At 34.2% G+C, this 23,759-nt stretch overlaps 1 protein-coding gene across 3 annotated transcripts in view; it reads left to right on the top strand.

The window, feature by feature from the left end:
- The window catches only part of tbc1d22a (TBC1 domain family, member 22a), a 191,858-nt gene that overhangs the window by 72,271 nt on the left and 95,828 nt on the right, over positions 1-23,759 (top strand). For all 3 annotated transcript variants that reach the window (XM_048154976.1, XM_048154978.1, XM_048154977.1), the window contains one exon: positions 12,552-12,658. In XM_048154976.1, the coding sequence (XP_048010933.1) occupies positions 12,552-12,658 (107 nt within the window). The remainder of the gene's footprint in view (positions 1-12,551; positions 12,659-23,759) is intronic.

Below are 23,759 nucleotides of genomic sequence, written 5' to 3'. Positions count from 1 at the left end.
ACTCAACTACAGTAATTACCAACCCAGCAATTGTTATTTTACTTTGTTAAAATGGCATGTTTGCTAAGTTGAGTTCCATGTTAATTAATCTTGCCTTCAGTTACACATCTGTGAATTCAGTTCGATGCTCATTAACCAACACAGGGGGCAGTAGTGGGTGGTACTGGGTTAAAGTCTTAGGACACTTTAGAGGTCAAATTGCATAATCCACCAGAAAGCTCCTCCTGGCTGTCTTGGTCGATGGTTTAAATGGCTGGTGAAAGCTTTCCTTGTCCTTTAACCTGATGATTGACCGATTGCGTTAGCCTGCAAAAAGAGGGCATATGGCGCTACAGGGATGTGTAGAGTCAGACGTCAGTAATGATTCCAGCTCCTTGCAGTTGGATGCTTCAGCATGCCAGGGGGAATCTACCCTTCGCCCCTTTGTGCAGGAAGAAGATACAGGCCAACAGGAAGTGATAGCAGAGGCCAAAGAGCCTGGCTCCAGTTGAAGGGATTTGTTGTTCTTACAGCCTCTTTGTGGATACCTCATATTGACAGTTCTGTCTATACTATAGTTCTGTCTAAACTATATCCTCAGTAACCGTAACCTCAATTTTCATTTTTTTTCAGTCGGTATACATAGCAACCATGCTCTCAATTTATAAATCAGTACTCATTAACCATAACCATGTCTCTCTACTGGATTAAGTTCCCCAAAAGCTCATGTCAGCTGATAACAAGGTTCACACTTCCTAAAGAGTCATAACACACTAAAACACGTTTTTTAAAATGTTAACAAATACATACTGTTTGCACATCGCTGAAAAAACAAGGACAGCACTCATTATGTGAATTATAATGTGTTTTTCTGGGCCATTTTGTTTGTCAAAAATGTTAGCTCAAATCTTCATACCAGGAATATTGGATAGTCTTTTTACCAGATCCCGTAAGAAAACATGTTTTGTCTGGTATCCAAAACCAGTCAGCAGAATTCTGTCTGATACCCAAAATCATTTAACAAAAGTGTATTTGTATGGTACCCAAAACTGCATTATCAAATGTGGCACAAATCTGATCTTTTTTTTTGTTTGTTTTTTTGCCCACATGTGACTCATATCTGTTTTCCCCATGACAGTGTGAACAGTACAAACCACATGGAATCTGATCTTTTCAATTCCGATTTGTGCCACTTCCATTTGTGGTACTAAATCCAATACAGGTCAGATGTTTTGTAATGCGACCGCAGTGTGAACAGTCATATCAGAATTCATGCTATTTTTACGTCACTCGAAGATCAACATCCGTCATGATTCTGCGCTCATGGGAGTCTATTTAAAGATTTTACATACCCAGCGTTTTGCAACTCTGTGGGTTGAAGCGACCTCACCAACACGATATTTAACTCCTGCAACGCGATTTTTACCAGAATACCCCACAAAATGCAATTGGGCTAGTTTTGGACTAGCTTTGAGAAGCAATTGAGTGGATTTTGTGGTATTAAAAAAAAAAAAAAAGCTGGGGGCTCGTCCGGGATACTCCCAAGAAAGACAGGAGTGAGAAGTCATTTTCCAGCTGTCTTTTGCGCATGCAGGTCAGTTCAGATCCATGATCTGTTCACACTGGAAATCCGATATTGGCCACATTTAAAACAACAATGTGAACAACTATACAAAAAAAAAAAAAAATCAGATCTGAGCAAAAATTGGAATTGAGCATTAAGGCTTGCATTGCGAATGTAACCTAAAATTCTTAAATCAGCCATGATATAGCAGAAAGCAGTTACAGAGTGATGATGAAAATGACTATATATTTCAATATTTAGACTGTGTCTGAACTTACTTCCTGCAGACTTTGGAGGAAAACAGCACAAATCTAAATGATAATGTACTAAAGCAAAAAGAATGGAAAATTACTGCTTCACACCATCATTAAAAATCTTGAAATTTATCGCTGACTCGTGGAGACAAAAACCCCTTGAAACCACACAATCATTAAACAGCACTAAAAAGCACTACAACAGCAAGGAAAATAAGTAATATAATAAAAATAAATCAATTATTAAATGATAATAAATGATTAAATAGAACATTTAACAATACATAATGTAATAACATAAAACATTCTCTCATAAAACTACACACATAAGTTACTATTAAGAATACTTGGATTCTTCTCTATGAGATCCTCTCTGACAGCAATTCAGTGGCTTCAAGGCTAGTGACTGGTTATCCTAGTTAACCATTACACTTTCTCCAATGGTAGAGTAGGTTGGTATCTACCCATACTAATTAAAAAAAAAAAAAAAAAATCTACTAGAAACTTGCAGTCAGGTGTATTGGAGCTAAATTTAGTTAAGTGGGCCTCCAGGAGTTGGATTGGATGCCCTTGTACTAAATGAATGCAGGTATTTAGAAACATTGATTATCCTTGACACACTGTTTGTTAGCAAAATTCCACAGGTGATTCTTTCGATGGGCCAAACCATTCTTGTTACTGGAACTGTTCCTTACAATCTTATAATTGTTTGTCCCGATGGTGGAAAAGTGGCTTTTGATAGAATGCACATAGGAGGTATTTTTAATTTTGTCAGGACTTTACTGGAACACAGGCCTCATCCAACTGTAACAAAACATGGAGATGTTTTAGGTGATACATCTGGTGTGTTATTGACCCTCATGATCTTGGGCAGAGTTGTTCTTTACATATTTCATGCTGCTAGCTTGAGTTAAAAATAAATAAATAAATAAATAAATAAAAATCTTAAGATCCAGAAAATAAAATTAAAATGTATAAAAATGTAATGTGTAAATAATTTTATCATGTAATAATAATTACAAAACAAGTTTCTAATTTTATTGTGTAGAAAGCATTCTGAGTAAAGTCATTCCTGACATGGGTCAGACCTGTGACATTAATAAATCATTAAAAACATAACCTGAATAAATGCACTGGATTAAAAAGACTATGATTACCTATTGATTATATAATATAAGAAGAGGACATTGTAAATCCACCTCTTCATAATGTTCAGTGGTCTATTAACTTTAACAAAAGTTATCAATCAGTACCCATACATCCTTTAACCATAAAATCAATTGTGCAAATTCAGAAAAAAGTTTGAGGTCAGTATGATTTAAAAATTAATGCTTTTATTCAGCAAGGATGCATTAAATTGGAAACATTTTACATAGTTACAAAATACATCCATTTCAAACAAATGCTGTTATTTAGGGCTGTAACGGTGGCAATTTTTAATAATTGATTATGAAGGTATTTTTATATATATATATATATATATATATATATATATATATATATATATATATATATATATATATATATATATATATATATATATATATATATATATATATACGAGGTATATATGAGGTTGCGTTAGACTTTCGATAGACAGGATCGTAAAAATACCATCATAATCAATTATTACCCGTCATTTTAATTTTTATATTCTAATGATAAGACATTTAATAGCTTCTGATTTCGTCAACATTTTCATTTTTATTCACAAAATTATAGGATAAGCAAATAGGCCTAGGCTATGCATTTATTTATATTATGAAAAGAAAGTTAAAGACTGCGTCACTTTTCAGTTTTCATCTTGAACACTTGTCGAGGATCATCAGTGAACATGATCATCCTTTCCTCTTTATTACATTACAGAACAAAATACACATGAATGAAAATAAAAAAATATATAGTTTTTTACCACAAAATCCACTCAATTGCTTCTCAAAACTAGTCGAAAACTGTTCTGTGGGGTATTCCGGTAAAAATCGCGTTTTGGGGGTTAAATATCATGTTGGTGAGGTCGTTTCACACTGTAAATCTGTCACTGTAAAACTGGCCACATTTAAAACAACAATGTGAAAGCTATGCAAAAAAAAAATCAGATCTGAGCAAAAATTTTAATTGAGCATTAAGGCTCGCATTGTGAACGTAGCCTAAAAGTCTTAAATCAGCTGTGATATAGCAGAAAGCAGGTTACAGATTGATGATGAAAATGAGTATATATTCAGTGTTTAGACTGTGTCTGAACTTACTTCCTCTGGACTTCATCTAAACAGCACAAATCCAATTGATAATATACTAAGGCAAAAAAGAATGGAAAATTACTGCTTCACACCATCATTAAAAATCTTGAAATGTATCTCTGACTCGTGGAGACAAAAACCCCTTGAAACCACACAATCATTAAACAGCACTAAAAAGCACTACAACAGCAAGGAAAATAATTAATACAATAAAAATAAATCAATCATCAAATGATAATAAATAATTAAATAGAAAATGTACTCACCTGAACTCACTTCCCTCATCAGCTTTCCCGCTCTCCCTGGATTCCCTGCACCTGTCTATCGTCATCAGCACACCCTTTATGTTGGACTCACTCCTTGCACTCCCTGTCCGTTTTTGTTGGTTGTAGTTTGGTTAAACGTGTTCGCTGTTCTGTTCCCTTGTTGAATAAAGTTCCTATTTGCGTAGAAGTCCGTTTATGACTCATCCCTGCTTCAGCAACACGGATTGTAACAAATACATCCATTTCAAACAAATGCTTTTTTAGGGCTGTGACGGTGGCAAATTTTTACCACCACAGTGGTAAAAAAAAAAAAAAAAAAAAAATATATATATATAAATAAATACAAATAAATACAGGGTGTATATATATATATATATATATATATATATATATATATATATATATATATATATATATATATATATATATATATATACACATATATACAGGTATATATATATATATATATATATATATATATATATATATATATATATATATATACACCCTATATATATATATACACCATATATATCATATATATATATATATATATATGGTGTATATATATATATATATATATATATATATATATATATATATATATATATATATATATATATATATATATATACCCTGTATTTATATATATATATATATATATATATATATATATATATATATATATATATATATATATATATATAAAATATACACACACTAGCGCCGGTGACACTTCACAACAGCGGTGGCGCGGTTGTCATGCCGACCATCACAGCCATACTGTTATTCTGAAATTTGTATTCGTCAAAGAATCCTGAAAAAAAAAAAATATACCATGGTTTCCACAAAATAATATTAAGCAGCACTGTTTTCAACATTGATAATAAGACATGTATCTTGAGCACCAAATATATGAATTATGATTAAGAAATTAAGATTAATTAAGAAATTCTACGCAGAAATTCTACGATCAACGCAGCCCTTTAACCTGCCTATGGCTTGTGTAATTCGTAAAGTGGCAACATGTCAGTGAAGACCCTTGGGAAATGATTTTTTTGCAGCAGGCAGTACAGTTGGTATGTTGTCAGCTCTGGTTTGTATCTTTACAGACATCTGCTCTTTTCCTTCGCAATGCGTTCAGACAGATGGTGCGACGGTGACTTCACAGGGTGGAACTGTGGTCACGGAGTCGTACACCTTCTGTTTTTGTGAATTTATGTATGCTTGCATGTATGTGTGTGAACCTTCTTATTCTCACTTCAGTAATACATGGTTTTCAATTCATTTAACAATGCCATACTTCATTGAGTCACCGCTGGAAAATGTGAAAATAAATAAGAACATAAGGATAATGTTTCCAGGAATGTATTTAGTTACACTTAAAAATGTCAATGTCATCACATTCATTTGAAAAGAGACGTTAGTAAAGCTCTAGGATCAGTTGTCATTTTTGCAGTGTTTTTTAAAGCCCACACTGGTGTCAGATACAGTGGCAAGAAAAAGTATGTGAACCACTTGCAGAATCTGTGAAAATGTGAATAATTTTAATAAAATAAGAGGGATCATACAAAATGCATGTTATTTTTCATTAAAATAACCCAATTCATAAGTATGTGAACTACTGATTCTTAATACTGTGTGTGGTTACCTGATGATCCATGACTGTTTTTTTGTTTTTGCTTTAAAAATAGTATTAAAGAACCAATGGTTCACATACTTTTGAATGGGGCCATTTTAATAAATTCAGCTATTTGTTTTGTCTTGTGAACTAAATGTAAACATCTTTTTTGTAAAATATCTTACTCAAGACAGTACTAAATAAAAAAAAAAAATAACATGCATTTTGTATGATCTCTCTTATTTTATTAAAATTATTCACATTTTCACAGATTCTGCAAGTGGTTCACATACTTTTTCTTGCCACTGTATATTCCATCACATTAACTATGGACATGGTCGTTTAACAAACAAAAATTGTCCAAATACTCATGTCCTCGTTTTAAACGGTGTCTGTTGTTTCATTGTGTAAAATCTATTTTAAAGGGTTAGTTCACCCAAAAATGAAAATTTCTGTCATTAATTACTCACCCTCATGTCGTTCCACACCCGTAAGACCTTCGTTCATCTTCAGAACACAAATTAAGATATTTTTGATAAAATCTGATGGCTCAGTGAGACCATTGCCAGCAAGTTAATTTCCTTTTTCAATTCCCAGAAAGGTACTAAAAACAAATTTAAAACGGTTCTTGTGAGTACAGTGGTTCAGTCTTAAAGTGTGGAGAATCCTTTTTGTGCGTCAAAAAAAACAAAATAACGAATTATTCAACAATATCTAGTGATTTTGTTGTAACGATTTCAAAACACTGCTTCATGAAGCTTCAAAGCTTTACGAATCTTTTGTTTTGAATCAGTGGTTTGGAGCGCCAAAGTCACGTGATTTCAGTAAATGAGGCTTTGTTACATCATAAGTGTTTCAAAATTTCAATGGATCACGTGACTTTGGCTGTTTGATACACGCTCCGAACCACTGATTGGAAACAAAAGATTCTTTAAGCTTCTTTCTTTAAAATAAATAGTACTTGCTTTAACATTTGCTCCTGAACAATACAAAACTTTAATGAATTCACTTCTTATATTGTTGCTGACGGCTGCACTATTGTATATGTTTTTTGTATCTTTGTATATTTGTTACATGTGCACATTGTGTAAGGGAGACTGGCAAGTAATAATTTCATTGTGCAGTCTAAAACTGTGGTGTTTTTTACTGTGTATATGACAATAAATTAATTGAATTTTATTTGTTTATAACCTTACACTCTAAAAAATGCTGGGTTAAAAATGACAATGGACAAACCCAGCGAATGGTAGTTTTATTTAACTATTGTTTAATAACAATTTAATAACTGTATTGCTTGCTTATAATCAACCCAAAATATGTTGGAAATTAACATTTATTAATAAGTTTAATGAATAGTAATTAAACAATAAGCATTTATCAAATTGCTTATTAATAAATGTTCACCTTTTTGATTATTATTGTTGCCTCTAATAATTATGTGTCTGATTTTGAATTTCCAACCTATTTTGGGTTCTTTTTAAGCTAGCCATATAGTAATTTTTAAACAATAGTTGTGTTAAATAAAACTGCCCAGCATATAGGGCAAATATTTAACCCAATTGCTGGGTTACAATAACACAACCGCTGAGTTTGTCTATTTCCCACCCAACTTGGGTTGTTTTTAGCCTAGCATTTTTAGTGTTTAAAGCCTACTGTACCATATTTGATACACATTTCTAAGTCCTCTAAATCATCAACACGATCAAATTTTATCTATAAAAAAAGAAAAAGAAAAGAAACCCTTTTTTTTTAGCAAGTAAAAAGGCACCTAGTATATTTTCAATACATGATACATCTGTCTTTTTGCTGTGGAATAATTATTTTTATAAAGTTAACTTAAGCATAACTTTTGTTATTGATATTTCAGGATGAACATTTACTGGAATGAAGCAACTTAGGTTTACTTGATTATCCATACATCATTTAGAAAAAAAAAAAAAAAAAACTCCAGAGCTTTGATAATAAAACTAATCAATGAAATATAATTTTTCTAAGACATATTATTGGGAAATATAGAGTGTCAACTGATATTTATAAGCATTCTATGCAAGTAGTCTGCTGTACTGTTATAAACATTTACTTGATTTGCATTACAAGCTCAAAAGTTCATCTTACTTTTTGGCTATATAAATATCAGAAACTGCATCAAATTGCATATTATCGTCAGGTTCAGTAAACAGTTATTTTTAATAATGATTCATATATTAGGCTTTTACAGGGTTAACATGGTTATTTACTGCAATGACATTCAGACATTTTTAAATGTCACTCAAGCGTCCAAATACTTTTAGAGGCCACTGTGTATAAGACTGCTGCTAATAACACAAACATGAAATTTACTTGCAAATCCACAGTTGACCACAGGAGGTGCTGTTGTCTTGTTTTGTGTTCTGATCAGCTCCTCTTTGTGTGTCCTTGTTTTGTGATGAGTGAAAGTGCTGTTAAGGGACTCTCACATAACTGGAGAGATTAACACTGCCTTATTACAACCCCCCCCCCCCCACACACACACACACACACACACACACAAACACACACAAACACACTTTGGAAGCCTCGTGAGTACTTTCATTCCTGAGCGGAAGGCTGTTATGTGAAAGCACAATGAGTTTGTCTGCCATTTGGAGGTCATTCAGGCCTAAACTCTACAGATTCCTTCATTTTCTTGCCCTACCTCGGGAGTCATATTCCATCTCGGCTTCCTCTCCGCTGTGACCTGTCTGACAGCAGACAGTGATGAGCGTCTAGGATAAGTGTAGATGACCAGTGGCATTTTAGACTGTACTAATGCAATGGGCGGCCCGGAAGCTGGACGGCCATTCGCTAAACTGCAGCACTGCGAATATTCCCAGCAGCCCACTGGTCCTGTCAGCCAGAGCTCGCCGTACTCTTTAAGGTTAGACTCATGTTGCCAAGGAGACAGAGCAGCACTGCGTGTGTGTGTGTGTGTGTGTGTGTGTGTGTGTGTAGTTCTATGATATCCTTCCTCTGCTCAACCTGTGACTTGCCTGTCAGAGCTGTGGTTTGACTCATTCGCTGTGGTTACTAAATAAATCTAGTTACATTGGCCTTTGCCTCAGGAAAATGATTCTGACGTTTAGTGAAGAAACTGATTGTTGTGTTTGGTATGGTAAATAATTAACCTGTTCACAACTTGCTTTATCGCAATGCTATATGTGGAAACATGCAAGGTCTAGGTTATCGATTTCAAATTAGAGGTTTCCTTCATTTAAATGTGCTAAAACTAAAATCATAAAAAAGTTAATTGTAATAAAATATATTTAAAAACCTTATTTTATTTCAGCCAGTTGCCAAGTTTTCATTTTATTTTAGTTTAACTTGGAGTACTAAAATGACTAAAACTAAAAAATAATCAGAACTATTTAGACATGTAAAAAAAAAAAATGTAATAAATCTACACTGTAAAAAAAATCCCAGTAAAATTTACGGTAAAACCCGGCAGCTGTGGTTGCCAGAACTTTACCATAAAAAATACAGTAGCAACGTAAAAAAAAAAATCTGTTAAATTTACGATAAAATAACGTATTTCATTAACTGATATAATGTTAATTTATCAACCTAATGAAGTACTAATATCTGTTTTGTACCTTTATAATACACTGACAGTCACCAAACACAGTGGTGATAAGAGTCACATGATGAATCAAAGTTCATCACAAGCAGATTTTCCACAAGCTGAGAAGGACAACACCAACATATAGAAGGTGCACACAGTGTCATTCACACACACACTAAACACCATCATGGTAACATGCATGAAATTTTAAAAATGCAATAAACATTAATTTAACAACATTAGATGTAACATAAAACCCTAATGTACTTAACTGATTAGAAAAAAATGAGAAAAACTAAGAAGAAACAGAGATATTTCAACGAAAAATATATCACATGTGAAGTGTCACGCAGGGTATTGTGGGAATGTCAATTTACGTTTTTTCACTGTAAATTTTACAATGAATTGTTATTTTTCACTTCCAAAAACTGTGAATTTAACGGTATTTTACCGTAAAATTACATTAAATGTACCGTTAGATCTATTACAGTTATTCACCGTATATAGTACGGAAACTTTCTGTAAACCAATTGACAGTTTTTCACCGCAGCATTTTTACAGTCTTTTACTGTTAAAATAACGGTTATTTTTTACAGTGTACACACACACACACACACACACAAAAAAAAGATTAAAACTTTGAATGAAAATGGAAAAAATAAAAACTATGCAAAAATTCAAAATATTAATAAAAAACATGATATCAGTGAATCTAAAGTAACACTGAAATGTACATTTTGGGTGTATAAGAGTGCAAAATGAGCATACACAATGTTTTTTACATAACATATTATAACATATTAAACATATCTATGCAATTTTTCCTTTCAAATTAGTTTTTACATAGAATTGTATTTGACAGCAATGAAAAATTCATGGAGGACAAGAGGCTTGCAATATGAGGTCCAAAAACATGTGACCCTGGACCACAAAACCAGTCATAAGTCGCATGGGTATATTTGTAGCAATAGCCAACAATATATTGTATGGGTCAAAATTATCGGTAACACTTTACTTGAAGGGGTGTGCATAAGACTGACATGACACCTTCATAATCATGACATGACACATGTCATGAATATGAAGGAGGTTTTATGAATGTTTATGACAACTGTCATTAAGTGTCATTCACTCAGTTATGTCATTTTTAATGTAAAGATGACATTGTTTGAGATGTCCGAGTTATGACAACTTGACATAAACCAATACATCGTAACCTGTCAGTGTCTTTGTCATGACAACTTGACATTATTTAGCTTTATGGGTTAACATTACATTAAACTGTCATGTGGTTGGTTTTGACATTGGCTGTCATGAGGCCATTATAATAGTGTCATAAATATGTATCTTGAGCTCAAGTACAGTGGTACAAATTGAACTTGTCATTAAAATGTCATTAAGTGACAATACTCTGACAAATAATTTTATAACAGCGTCATGACTATTTTTCATTTCATGTTTTTTTTTGTTTTTGTTTTTTGTTTTTTTAAGTTTCCACCAACAGAAGGTCAGAATTTCAAATTTCTTAAAAAAGATGACACTGTTATAAAATAATGGTAACACTTTATTTTAGGGTCTTTTAACTAGTTGCTTATTACTATTAGCATTCAAATGGCTAAAATATTGGCTATTTATTAGTACTTATGCCTTATTCTGCATGACCTTATTCTACATTCTTAATCCTACCCAATACCTAAACCTAACAATTAACTATAATAAGCAGTAAATTAAGTGTTCATTGAGGGAAAAGTCATAGTTAATCGTTTATATATGTGTTCCCTATACTGAAGTGTTACCAAAATAATGTAATGTAATGTTAACCCATAAAGCTAAGTAGTTTTTTAAGTTTGATAATTAATCTGCTATGTCATGTTTATGAAAGGTTATGATGTTTTGCTAATGTCAAGTTGTCATGACAAAGACACTGACAGGTTATGATGTGTTGGTTTATGTCAAGTTGTCGTAACAAAGACATCTCAAACAATGTCATCTTTGCATTAAAAATGACATAATTGAGCGAATGACACTTAATGATAGTTGTCATAAACATTCATAAAACCTCCTTCATATTCATGACACGTGTCATGTCAAGATTATGAAGGTGTCATGTCAGTCTTATGCACACCCCTTCAAGTAAAGTGTTACCAAATTATCGATTTTTCTTTTATGCCAAAAATCATTAGGATATTAAATAAAGATCTTGTTCCATAAATTTCGTACCATAAATATATCAAAAATGTATTTTTGTGAGTGGATATGTGTTGCTAAAGACTTCATTTGAACAACTTTAAAGGTGATTTTCTTAATATTTCGATTTTTTTTTTGCACCCTCAGATTCCAGATTTTCAAATAGTTGTATCTCGACCAAATATTGTCCTATCCTAACAAACCATACATAAATGAAAAGCTTATTTATTCAACTTTCAGTTGATATAGTATGCATGTCAAAAATTGACCCTTATGTCTGGTTTTGTGGTCACATTTGTGGCTAATTCAAAAACGACACATGAACATGAGCAAAAAATATACTCTTATATATAAGCCTCTCCTCTTTCATGATTTGTTTCTTTAATTTTATTTTAATTTGTAGATTTGTTATACAGGATTGATTTATTGAATTACTTTATTTCCTAGATTTCTTAGATTCATTCTTTATTGACAAAGTTCCTAAATCGCATATATCCAGCACATAATCTCGTGTAGCATCCTTTAAAAAAAAATGATAGTCTTTTCTAGAACACTTTGCTGTTAATTTCTGCATCTTATGTTGAGCACCATGTTTTAAGATTGAGTTTTTGGCAATACGAATCATACCATCAGTGCAAATGCCTGTTAGCAATGTTCAGTTATCCTGAAGGTCGTTTCTGTGTGACAACTTGTAGAAAAAGCTGTTTTAATACAGATGAATCCTTTCTGTATATATGCCCCCAATTCTGCCATATCTGACATTTGAAGATTTCTGTATATATGTGGATATTTCTATACTCTTGTCTCTCTTTGTCTTTCACTCTTATTCTTTTTCTTATTTTCTTTTGTCTTTTGGCTCTTTGCAGAGGAAGAGGTGGAAAATTTCAATGTTTCCAGCTTGCAGGAAGAGGTGTTGCGGAACATCGAGGCTGACAGCTTCTGGTGCATGAGCAAGCTCCTGGACGGGATTCAGGTAAATTGATTCCCTATCTGCCAGCGGTCGGGCCTGATACATTCACTCTGTATATGTGTGTGTGTGAGAGAGAGAGAGAGAGAGAGAGAGTTGAGAGCACCGCTGGGAAAGAGACGAATGTGTCGCGCCGAGATTCCCCTGCGTGTAGGTGCCCCGTCCCGTTTCCTCTCCTTGCCTTTCCTCGCTCGGCCTGTCCAGGAATAAAATCCATGATGAATATTCTCACTCTGCACCACAGGCAGGACGTAACCTCCTTATCCAAAGGGCCTGGCGGTGCTCGAATTGTCATGGGAAAGCAAAGCGACCCCCCGCCCCACATTCACTTTGTCTTGCCTGCCTCGTCTCTAATTGATTTAAGGCCATAAAACACCCGTGTTGTTTACGCAGCAGACACACGTTGCGGTATGAAGGTAGGTGGTTGCGATCCTCATCCTCATATTTCCACAGTCCTCTCCCGGAAGACGGCAAAAGATTCCCGTGCGGCCTGGTCTGTCGCTTTTTTTCTCCTTGTTGATAAAAGACTCTGTAATTGGGTGTTTCTGCAACTATGGACTCTTTTGGCCTTGTGGACTTTTGAAATTAAACTCACTTAAAACACATTTTTTTCACTTAACTGGTTAATTTAATTTGTCTGCTAACAGTGTTTGACAATAGGAGAGGAAGATAATTTATTATTTTTGCCCTTTTTATGATAGCTTTATTAGAAAATGTCATTTGCACATTTTGGAATAAAAAATTGCAAACTTGTTTGTCTTGCAAAGGCCAGTTTTGAAGTTTTAGAGTTTGATTGATTTGTTCCAAAAACTAGCGAGATGTTTTCCTATAGGCACAGTTACTAATGGGTTAGTTCACCCGAAAGTGAAAAATATGTAACCTTCATGTCGTTCCACACCCGTAACATCTTTGTTCATCTTCGGAACACAAATTAAGATATTTTTTGATAAAATCCGATGGTTCAGTGAGGCCTGCATCGCCTTTTGCAATGCCCAGAAGGCTACTAAAAACATATTTAAAGGAGATCATGTGACTACAGTGGTTCAACTTTAATATTATAAAGCGACGAGAATACTTTTTGTGCGCCAAAAATAACAAAATAGCGACTTTATTCAACAATATCGATTGATGGCCGCTTTCAAAAAACTGCTTCATGAAGCTTCAAAGCTTTACGAATCTTTTGTTTCGAATCAGTGGTTCGAAGCTTGAATCAAACTGCCGAAGTCACCTGAACTATTGAAGTTTCAAAACAATTATGACGTAACAAAGCCTTGTTTACTGAAATCATGTGATTTTTTTGGTACTCTGAACCACTGATTTGAAACAAAAGATTCATAAAGCTTCAAAACCTCATGAAGCAGTGTTTTGAAATCACTAGATATTGTGGAATAAAGTCGCTATTTTGTTATTTTTGGCACACAAAAAAGTATTCTCGTCGCTTTATAATAGGGCTGTCAAACGATTAATCGCAATTAATCGCATACAAAATAAGTTTGAGTTTGCCTAATATATGTGTGAGTACTGTGTATAATTATTATGTATATATAAATACACACAAATTTATGTATATATTTAAGAGAAATTTGTTATTTATGTACAAAATATTTGTATTTATATATAATAAAAATTAAATAAAAATATAAATAAATACATATACTTGTAAGTATTTCTCAAATGTATACACGAATGTGTTTGTATTTATATATACATAATAATTACACACAGTACTCACACATATATCGGGCAAACTCAAACTTTTTATTTTGTATGCGATTAATCGCGATTAATCATTTGACAGCCCTACTTTATAATATTAAAGTTGAACCAATATAGTCACATGAACTGTTTTAAATACGTTTTAGTAGCTTTCTGGGCAAAGGGAGTGTTATTGCTGGAGATGCAGGTCTCACTGAGCCAGGTCTTACAGGTGTGGAATGACATGAGGGTGAGTAATAAATGACATAATTTTCATTTTTGGGTGAACTAACCCTTTAAAGGGACTTTTAAAAGGCAGCTGCTTATGTAAGCAAGGGCCAGCAATGCAAAATTACACAAAATTAAATATTCACACTTTCTGAATAATTGAACAAAATTACTCCTGTTTGGAAATCATGCACAGAATTCTGTTCACAAGTAAGTTTGGGTATTGAGAACCGATTCCAAATTTCCAAGGAATAAGATGTGCATTTCAATTCCATTTTACGATTCCTGTGTTCACATTTTAATTGGATTTTAAACCATTTACGTGCAAGAAGTTTTGAAATGGAACTCATGCCGTCACACAAATCTGAAGCGCGGCAACTGAGAGCCACTGTTCCGGTGCGTGTTCGCAGCCTGTGTCCGTTCTCAAACATTTCCACGCATTTTCACTGCAGAAAAGGTAGTTCCAGGCCGGAATTGACTTATCTTTTGTGTTTCCTTGTGCTTGAACGGACCAGTATTCACAAAATTACATCAATATATATGCTTTTTTTTTTTTTTCAAGTGAACATAAACAGATGAGAAAGAAAACGGATGTGTAACAGTATTTTGGATTCAGTCTTAAAGTGACCGCAGCCTAATAAACTTGCTGCCTGCCATTAATTAATCAAAGAACAAAAGAAAATCATTCACTGATATTGATTGAACATCTTTTGCGACTTTAATGAGGATTAATCTATATTTTATTTATGAAAAGAAAACTGTGCGGTGTTATTTTATATTTGATTTCGATTTCTGTACCTGAAATTTGTTTAGTTGTATTTATTTATGCTATTGCTAATTTGTTTGTTCTTATTTTATTACTGTTTAATGTTTGAAATTTATGTTAGTCTAGTCGTTTTTGCAGTGGCATTTTTTTTAAAAACATATGCAAAATTTCCTCTTGTAGGCCTAAGTGTTCTGTAGGCTGCTGATTTTTTTTTTTTTTTTTTTTTTTTTTTTTTTTTTCATGTTATTCAACTGCAACAGAATATTTTTCAAAAAGACACATAGTAAATATGTTTGATTTCTAAATGTTTGACTTGAGTCGATAAGAATTGGAATTGACAAGCAGAATCAGACTCGATAAAAATCAAACAATACCCAACCTTATTCACAAGTGATATTTACCTTAATTTTTCATTTTCTTAGCACATTACCTGTCATATTTTATCTGAAGTGTACTCTTCATTTACACTGTTATAAATTTACACACACATACATTTTTTTCACAAAATTAATATCGAAATGCTTTAATTAGTTCACTCTTTGTTTAGAATTACATAGTTATAAACGTCTAATAAATCATGTGTTTATTTCAATATTTGAAATTTTAAAGTCCAAGTCTGGGGAAAAAAAACAAACAAACAAAAAATAACAATTTGAAGACAGTCTTATGTGACCTTGATATGACAAATGCAGAGGAGAAAAAAAAAAAAAAAACTGAATCTGTTAGTTTTCATGAAATTCAACCCTTGGGACACAAAAGTGCCCGCAGTTAAAGAAACACCCAATTACGACGATGTGTTTGATGTGCGTAAAGACAGAAATGTACTCTCACGCACACTGGGTTTAGACAATTGTCTCTTCACACATAAAGAGCATTTGTATGCAGCGAATCAACCCTCCTCACTGGTATTAGATTGAAATGCTCTCCAGGCCCTCTAAAGCTTTTGTGGTATTTTGTCTCTAATTACTGCGGTAATTTGTGTGTACAAAGCAGATTCTCTTAGGTGCTAATGATTTTTCTCCACCCTTTGTTTTCCTTACACCTTCACACCATGGCTGCTGATAGCTCTGAACACTTGCTCGCAAGTTGTTAGCGTCGGCAGCGCCGTGCTCTCTGCGTGTGCGTGTCGGTGTTTTAGAGTGGTTGTTAACTCGGAGTGTAGATTTAGCATGATTTTATAGTCTCAGCCGTGCGTAATTGTGTTCAGGTCTCAGGAGAGCACTTGCGTTTAGAAGCATAGGGTAGAAAAAGTTGTTAATTACAAGTATTGTATTTCCCTCCTGTGTTTGACAATAGAGAGTGATATCATTGCTATTGAAACGCTTGATTATTTTAGATGACACTTTATGATGTACATTGTGGAGTAACTATAAAAGGGTTTTGTTTATGCATCAAACTTTGTTCAAAGAATATTCAAAGCTAAATGCAAATATAGCTTTCTGAACAATGTTTGTGTTATGCTGCTGATAACTACAGAAAATGGTTCCTCAGTTTGTAAAAACACTTTACAGTAATGCAAATGAAGGGCAGTTGTGGCTTTAAAGGTAGAAATATAATTAATATGTATTGTTCTGTTCAACATGATGTCTTATTTGAACTATGAAGTTGGACTTTTAGTATTGGAACTAGGGCTGTCACGATATTAGATTTTTCACACCACGGTTATTGTGGCCAAAAGAATTCACGATATCGATATATCGTGATATCTATAGAATCCTTGGGGGAAAGAAATTTATCAGTCTAAATAATTTTTACTTTAGTTTTTCTCTTTCAGGGTTGCTGCACATTTTTTAAAGTCAAATTTAAGGCTTTTTAGACCTGAAGAAATAAAAATTTATACTAGCATAGTAGCCTGTACATTATGGCTGTTACCAATCAATGAAATCATTATCAACAAAATCCATCTTTGCAATACAGAGGTGACAGAATGAGAAGTGGCATTGATATATTAAAAGCATTTACAATTTGTCTACGTAAATTTTATTCAATATATAAATATGGATATTTTTTTTTTCTCGTTTTAATGTTTTAATTAAAATGTACCTTAAATATGAAACTAAACTAAACTGCCAGTAGGTGGCAGCAAGTCACTGTATTAATGAGTGAGTGAGTCAACCGATTTGTTCAAATGACGTTCTAAATGCAGATTCAGTTTATTCGTTCTAAACGCAGATTCAGTCAGTATAACAAAAACATTTCTGTTGCACGGGGACGCCGTTTCATAATTTATATCGTCAATAACGGTATATTGCGACACCTAGGGCTGGGCGATATATCGCATGCGATTGACAAGCTATGCAATATCGCGTTCATTATCGCAGATGAATCGCCTTCGATAATGAACGCGATATTGCGTAGCTTGTCAGTGATCTACGGCTCTGTCTATTAAATGCCGCTCCATTTGAAAGCAGGTGATGGCGATTTAGTGGTAATCAGGGAACCGGCTTTACTGACGAAATGCGCGTGAAAATCGCATGCGATGTATTTTAAAAAAATCGGCCAATTTGCTCTAAAAAAAAAAAAAAAAAAAAAAATGGAATTGGCCATAAAAAAATCAAAATAGGTGCATCATGAATAAAAAAATAAAAATAAAAATAAAGCATATCAAAATTAAAAAAAAATTTTCGCTGTAAAAACAAATGCAACTATCTAAAAAAAAAATAATAAAAAAAAAACGATGTAACTATGCAAAAACTAAGTTTTTTTTATTATTATTTTTTTTTTTTTTTATTAATTCGGCCCGCACATGGTTATTTTTTTTCCAATCCGGCCCTCAGCCTAAAATGAGTTTGACACCCCTGTTCTACGTGGATAAAGTTCTGGTTCTACAGACGTAGTTCATGTAGTTTGATCTGTTTCAATAGTATTTGAATTACTTTTAGTTTTGTGGCTGTCACCATAGACTTCTATTGTGAATGTGTAAACATGTTTTTGAATAGTTATTTATTAACTTGCACTGAACCCAGAACATCCTTTTAAATTGAGTCATGAACAGGATAAGTAAACCGAGGTTGGTTCGTTCAGCAGAAAGTACCAGAGTTCATATTCAAACGTAGATTTAAGTTGAAGAGAGGATATTTAGAGTGCATATTTGGGAGGGTTTTATGTGATCATGAAGCTATGAGCCAGTGGTTGTCCTCCTCTGCAGTCTGTTCTCTTTAAAGTCAAACTAAATGCTTGCTTGAAGGGTTATGACTTATTAATAGGAAGACCTTAAGCCCCTGGAAAAATGACTGCGTTGTTTGTCCCTTGCTAGCTGAGCTGGTTGCTGTGTGTACACGTGTGGATCCATTAGGAGCAAATCCATCTGTATTCTCAGCCCTGAAGAGGGGAAATGAGAAATGGGTGTTAAAGCAGGCAGCTCACTGCAGAAGCCATTATCTGTGATGTCCAACCCTCAGGCCAGGACACCACAAAGCAGCTTCTGCCTCAGGACTGTGGGAGTTTGTGTCTATTCGTCTCGTATTGCAAGTCAACACGGTCATCTTGAAGGACCACCACAGCCTGCATTTCTTTTCAAACCGAGTCTCTCTTCCAAACGCAAACCTAGCTAAATGCATTAGCTTAAATTTGAGACAGTAATTCAAACAGTAGTTGTCATTTGCAGCAGTCAGGAAAATGCTATACGTGTTTTAAAACATTTTCACAGTTTTGTCCGTGAGTTACCGGTTTAAATCAGACTCGCTGAATTGTTCAGAGTTGTTAATGAGTTTGAAAGCCTCACTGACCTGCAAATAATTTTTGGTCATGTCTGATTCATAATAATTCCATTTTAATTAGGGCCCGAGCACCGATGGTGTGAGGACCCTATTGGAATTGCTCAGCCAAAATTTTCTTCTTCTCCAAAATGAATCACATTTTTGAGGGCCTAAATGTTCTCAGAAACTCATGAAACTTTGCACACGCGTCAGAAGTGGTGAAAATTTACATTTGATATGGGTTTCAGAATTAGGTGTGGCAAAATGGCTCGATAGCGCCACCTCAAAATTTCAATTAAGCGCCCTTCGTGCTACGTTTCACGTACAGTTATGAAATTCGGTAGACAGATGTAACAGCCCAATACCTACAAAAAAGCCCCGGGTTCAAAGTTTGTAAACCCAACAGGAAGTGAGATATTTTTAATTTTCTCTACAAAATTTTGGCAGTTTTTGCCATTTCCACATGTTGTACTTTAACGAACTCCTCCTAGAGCTTTAATCAGATCAACATCATATTTGGTCAGTGTAATCTAAAGGCCTTTGAGATGTTAAATTGCAAAGATCTAGAGTTTTCGCTGAAGGGCGTGTTTGTGGCGGCCTGGCAAAGTTAGATGTTTCGCCATGAAACAGGAAGTTGTTGTAACTCGGGCATACAATGTCTGATCTGCCCCAAACTTCACATGTTTTATTAGAGTCCTGACCTGAAGACATCTTCATAACAATATTCAGTTACAGTCATAGCGCCACCTGGGGGCAACAGGAAATGACATGTTTTACACTGTGATTAACTCCTCCTAGAGATTTAATCAGATCAATGTCATTTTTTGTCAGTCTAATCTAAAGGCCTTTGTGACGTTAAATTGCGAAGATCTAGAGTTTTCGCTGAAGGGCGTGCCCGTGGCAGCATGACAAAGTCTGTTGTTCCGCCATGAAAAAGGAAGCCGTTGTAACTCAGGCATACAATGTCTGATCTGCCCCAAACTTCACATGTGTGATAAGAGTCCTGGCCTGAACATATCTATATGCCAATATTCAGTTAGTCATAGCGCCACCTGCTGGCAACAGGAAATGGCATGCTTTACACTGTAATTCCCTCCCAGAACCACATTTCAATATGCCACAAAGTACCAAACATACTAGAAACACGTTAAATCATGCAACACTTGGCTAAGTGCTAATGTATGCTATTAACGCCACGAAACAGGAAGTGGCGGTGAGCCCGGGTGCGAGGGCCCTTTCATCGCTGCTTGCAGCTTTAATTGGAATTGGATTTTTTTTTTTTGCATCGGTTTTTTGGGGGGTTGGGGGATCGGGGTTATGGCCTTTTCTTTTCATTCTACCTCCATATAATGTGTAATATATGTCGTTTCTAAAAGCAGCACTGCTTTGTGCGAAAGAGAAACTGGGGTAACCACTATATTTCTGCTTTTCCGTAAGCGTCACCAAATTTGTATTTTTCATTCAGCCCTTCTGCTGTTTTTGTTCAGAACAATAATTTTAGAATCATTATTTTCTATAATTTTGACTCATCCCTTTTCTTAAAAGTGGTTTAAAGGCTGAAATGTGAGGTTTATCATCTTTTTAAAATCTTTTTTTTTTTTTTTTTTTTTTTTTTAACTTTTTTTTTTTGAGTTTTTTTTTTTTTTTTTTTTTTTTTTTTTTTTTTTTACACAGTCATTTTACAGTTTGGGAAGATACCAACAACATTGCTTAACAACATGTAGTTCTACTGTATCAGATTTCAGCTGCTGATTCCAATAATTTTCTTTTTTTTAAGTATTAATGAGTATTATTTGTATTATTACAGTTGATCTCTCCCTCCTGCTCATTTGCAGATATTATATATTGGTTGCACTTTATTTTACAGTGCATGCAGTGCATTAGGGGTAGGATCATGGTTAGTACCTAGTTATTACCTAGTTTTTGTAATTACTATAAGTACATAGTATGTACATGTAGAACAGGACTGTGAAATAAAGTGCTACTGATGTATTTATACATTCGTTATTCATTCATTTTACCATAGTGAATAAGCAGTGGTTAACAAATCTAACCAGGCAAAGTGAATGACACTAAGGCTCAAATACACTACACAACTTTTAAAATCTGAACAGATTTTAGCTACATGCAAATATAGCTTAGCTTTCTTTTTTATACGTTGGCATCATACATAAATGATTGAGGATCACAAACTACCATTGCGAACACAACAAACTCATGCAGAAACATGTGCCTTGTTGCTAAGAGACATGTGACAAATGAAAACAATATGTTTCTAAAATCGGCTCAAAATATCAAACATGTTTGATATCCTCTGACTGGATGGAATCAAACTTTGAAGCTAAAAAGTGTCTGTTACTATCATACAGTACAGGATTTTCAGTGAAATCTGTCAACTCAAATCTGCTGACTTGCTCTGACTTTTGGCTGCTAGCATCAACTTGTCCAGACTGTAAATCGGGGCAAAAATCTGTTCAAATGTTGTGTAGTGTATTCCAGCCTTAAGGGGGTGAAATGTGACAATCGCATGCAAATGTCGGAGATGGTGGATGACAAGTTGTAATTATAACCTTACTACTGTTAAAACAAGTTAAAAGAGAATCTACAGCAGACTATAATACTCGCCGTCTTCCAGTGTAGGAAATTAAGGAGGACAGCTGATGTGTAAACACACACTGAGCAGCATCTGAAGGAGGAGACCTTTGGACTCCAGTCAGTCATAGTGTAGGAAGGAGAAGAGGCCTGTCGGAGACAGAGTAGATCTGAGACTTCCTGTCAGCAAGAACGTAATTTACTCACCTCTCACGGTGAACGCTGTGGTGTTTAGTGTGTTGTGTAGAGGTTAATAGTCGACACATGACCTTCTGACTGTAGAGCTTTGGGCGCAGTGATGTTTTGGAAACCATTACGCCAATGAAATTTGAAAGATAAGCCGCTATATACTGTCAGTACAGCTTTTCCAAAGTGATGTTTTTTATTTATTTATTTAAAAAAAAAAAAAAAACACTTTTTTTGAAGTATCGTGATTATGAATTTGATACTTTTAATCGTATAAATAAATAAGCAAACAAGCACTACATTCTTCAATATATTTTGCCTTCCTTGGAGGAATAAGATTCATATGTATTTGGACATTCAACCATTGGTGACTGACTATCTGTTTGCCTGACCAGTGGCAGATGAGGAGTATTCAAGAAACCTATTTCAAAGCAATCATTATTTTAGCAGTTCCATTTGGTGACGCTGGTGGTGCAGAAATGACACACTTCAGCTTTAAAGCCAGTGTGTGACAGATGACAGCAGGACTCAAGAGAAAACACTGGCAGAGAGACAGCTGTTGAAGACGCAGTGACCGCTCACTCATGCTCCTCTCATATGCTTTCATATACAGAAACTCAAATCTAAGATCAGCTTACTGTTACCAGATGCTCACTTGAACATAGAGGTTCTTGCGCAGGTTGGCTGTGTTTCTCTGCTGACACATACTGGCACAACAGCCGTGCTTTGACACTGGAGGCCATATGTCCGACTACAACTTGTTGGACAGATTGCTTGGTCTGGGTCCAGTGTCTGTGTGATTAAATGCATAATTTATATACAATTTATATGTGACACAAAACTACCACTTTTCCATATTTTTATTTGTAGATGTTAAACAGATGTAAACCAGATGTATTTAATCTGACTCTAGCTGTTGTGCAGAAACACATATAATCTGCTTGTCAGATCTTTGGCTTTGGCCAATCACAGCCATGCTGATATTCAGAAAACAGCACAATGGCTAGTGTGATACATTTTCAACATACACTGACATTTAAATGTTTGGGGTTGGTATAGAATAGTTAAATATAGTTATCAATTTTGCATAACATTGTTTTCCAACACCTGCTGTAGGATGAATTATTCTTGTGCATCTAAATGTACTAAAATCGCTTCAAACTTGTAAAATGCGCTTCCTTCTGTGGAACATGAAAATGCCTGTTTTTGTCCATGTAATTAAAGTCTAAGGGGACCAGTTTTTTATGAACAAAAACAGTTTAAGTATTATTCAAGATACCTTGTTTTGTGTTCCACAGAAGAAAGAAAATCATGTTAGTTTGACAAAAAACATTTTCGTTTTGATCTATCCCTTTAATATTGTGAACTATGAAATTATATTTAGTGAACACAGGCAAGCTGAGTTCTAAAAAAAATATCAGCACTCTATGTTGTTTGTCAATCAAGTTAACAGACATGAACTTAAAGGGTTAGTTCATCCAAAAATGAAAATTCTGTCTTTAATTATTCACCCTCATGTCGTTCCACACCCGTAAGACCTTTGTTCATCTTTGAAACAAAAATTAAGATTTTTTTTTTTTATTTTAGCTGTCTGACTCCTCAATAGGCAACAATTTTACTAGGGCTGGGTAAAAAAAAAAATATATAGATTTCTCGATTTTAATTGATTCTCATTTTTATGAACCGATATATCGATTCTTAAATCCCAAGAATCGATTAGTCTAGTCTGTTTTCAGTTGATGAATGAGCATTGCAATAATCTTTGTGCTTTGTTACTTTTTATATGAAGCAAAGTCTCAGATTTCAAATGACGTCCATCTTATTATGAGATTCAAAAAATAAATACCGTTTTGGCGCTGTTTAATGTGACGTGAAAGATCGCTTTAGCGCCTCAGTTAAAGAGAAGTGGCAGCACGAGCGCATGTGAACATCCTCTCCTCCA

This window comes from Megalobrama amblycephala, linkage group LG14 (genome assembly GCF_018812025.1).
Source record: "Megalobrama amblycephala isolate DHTTF-2021 linkage group LG14, ASM1881202v1, whole genome shotgun sequence".
Classification (NCBI taxonomy): Eukaryota; Metazoa; Chordata; class Actinopteri; order Cypriniformes; family Xenocyprididae; genus Megalobrama; species Megalobrama amblycephala.
Note: the sequence above shows the minus strand (reverse complement) of the source record. Positions and strands in the feature narration are given on the sequence as shown.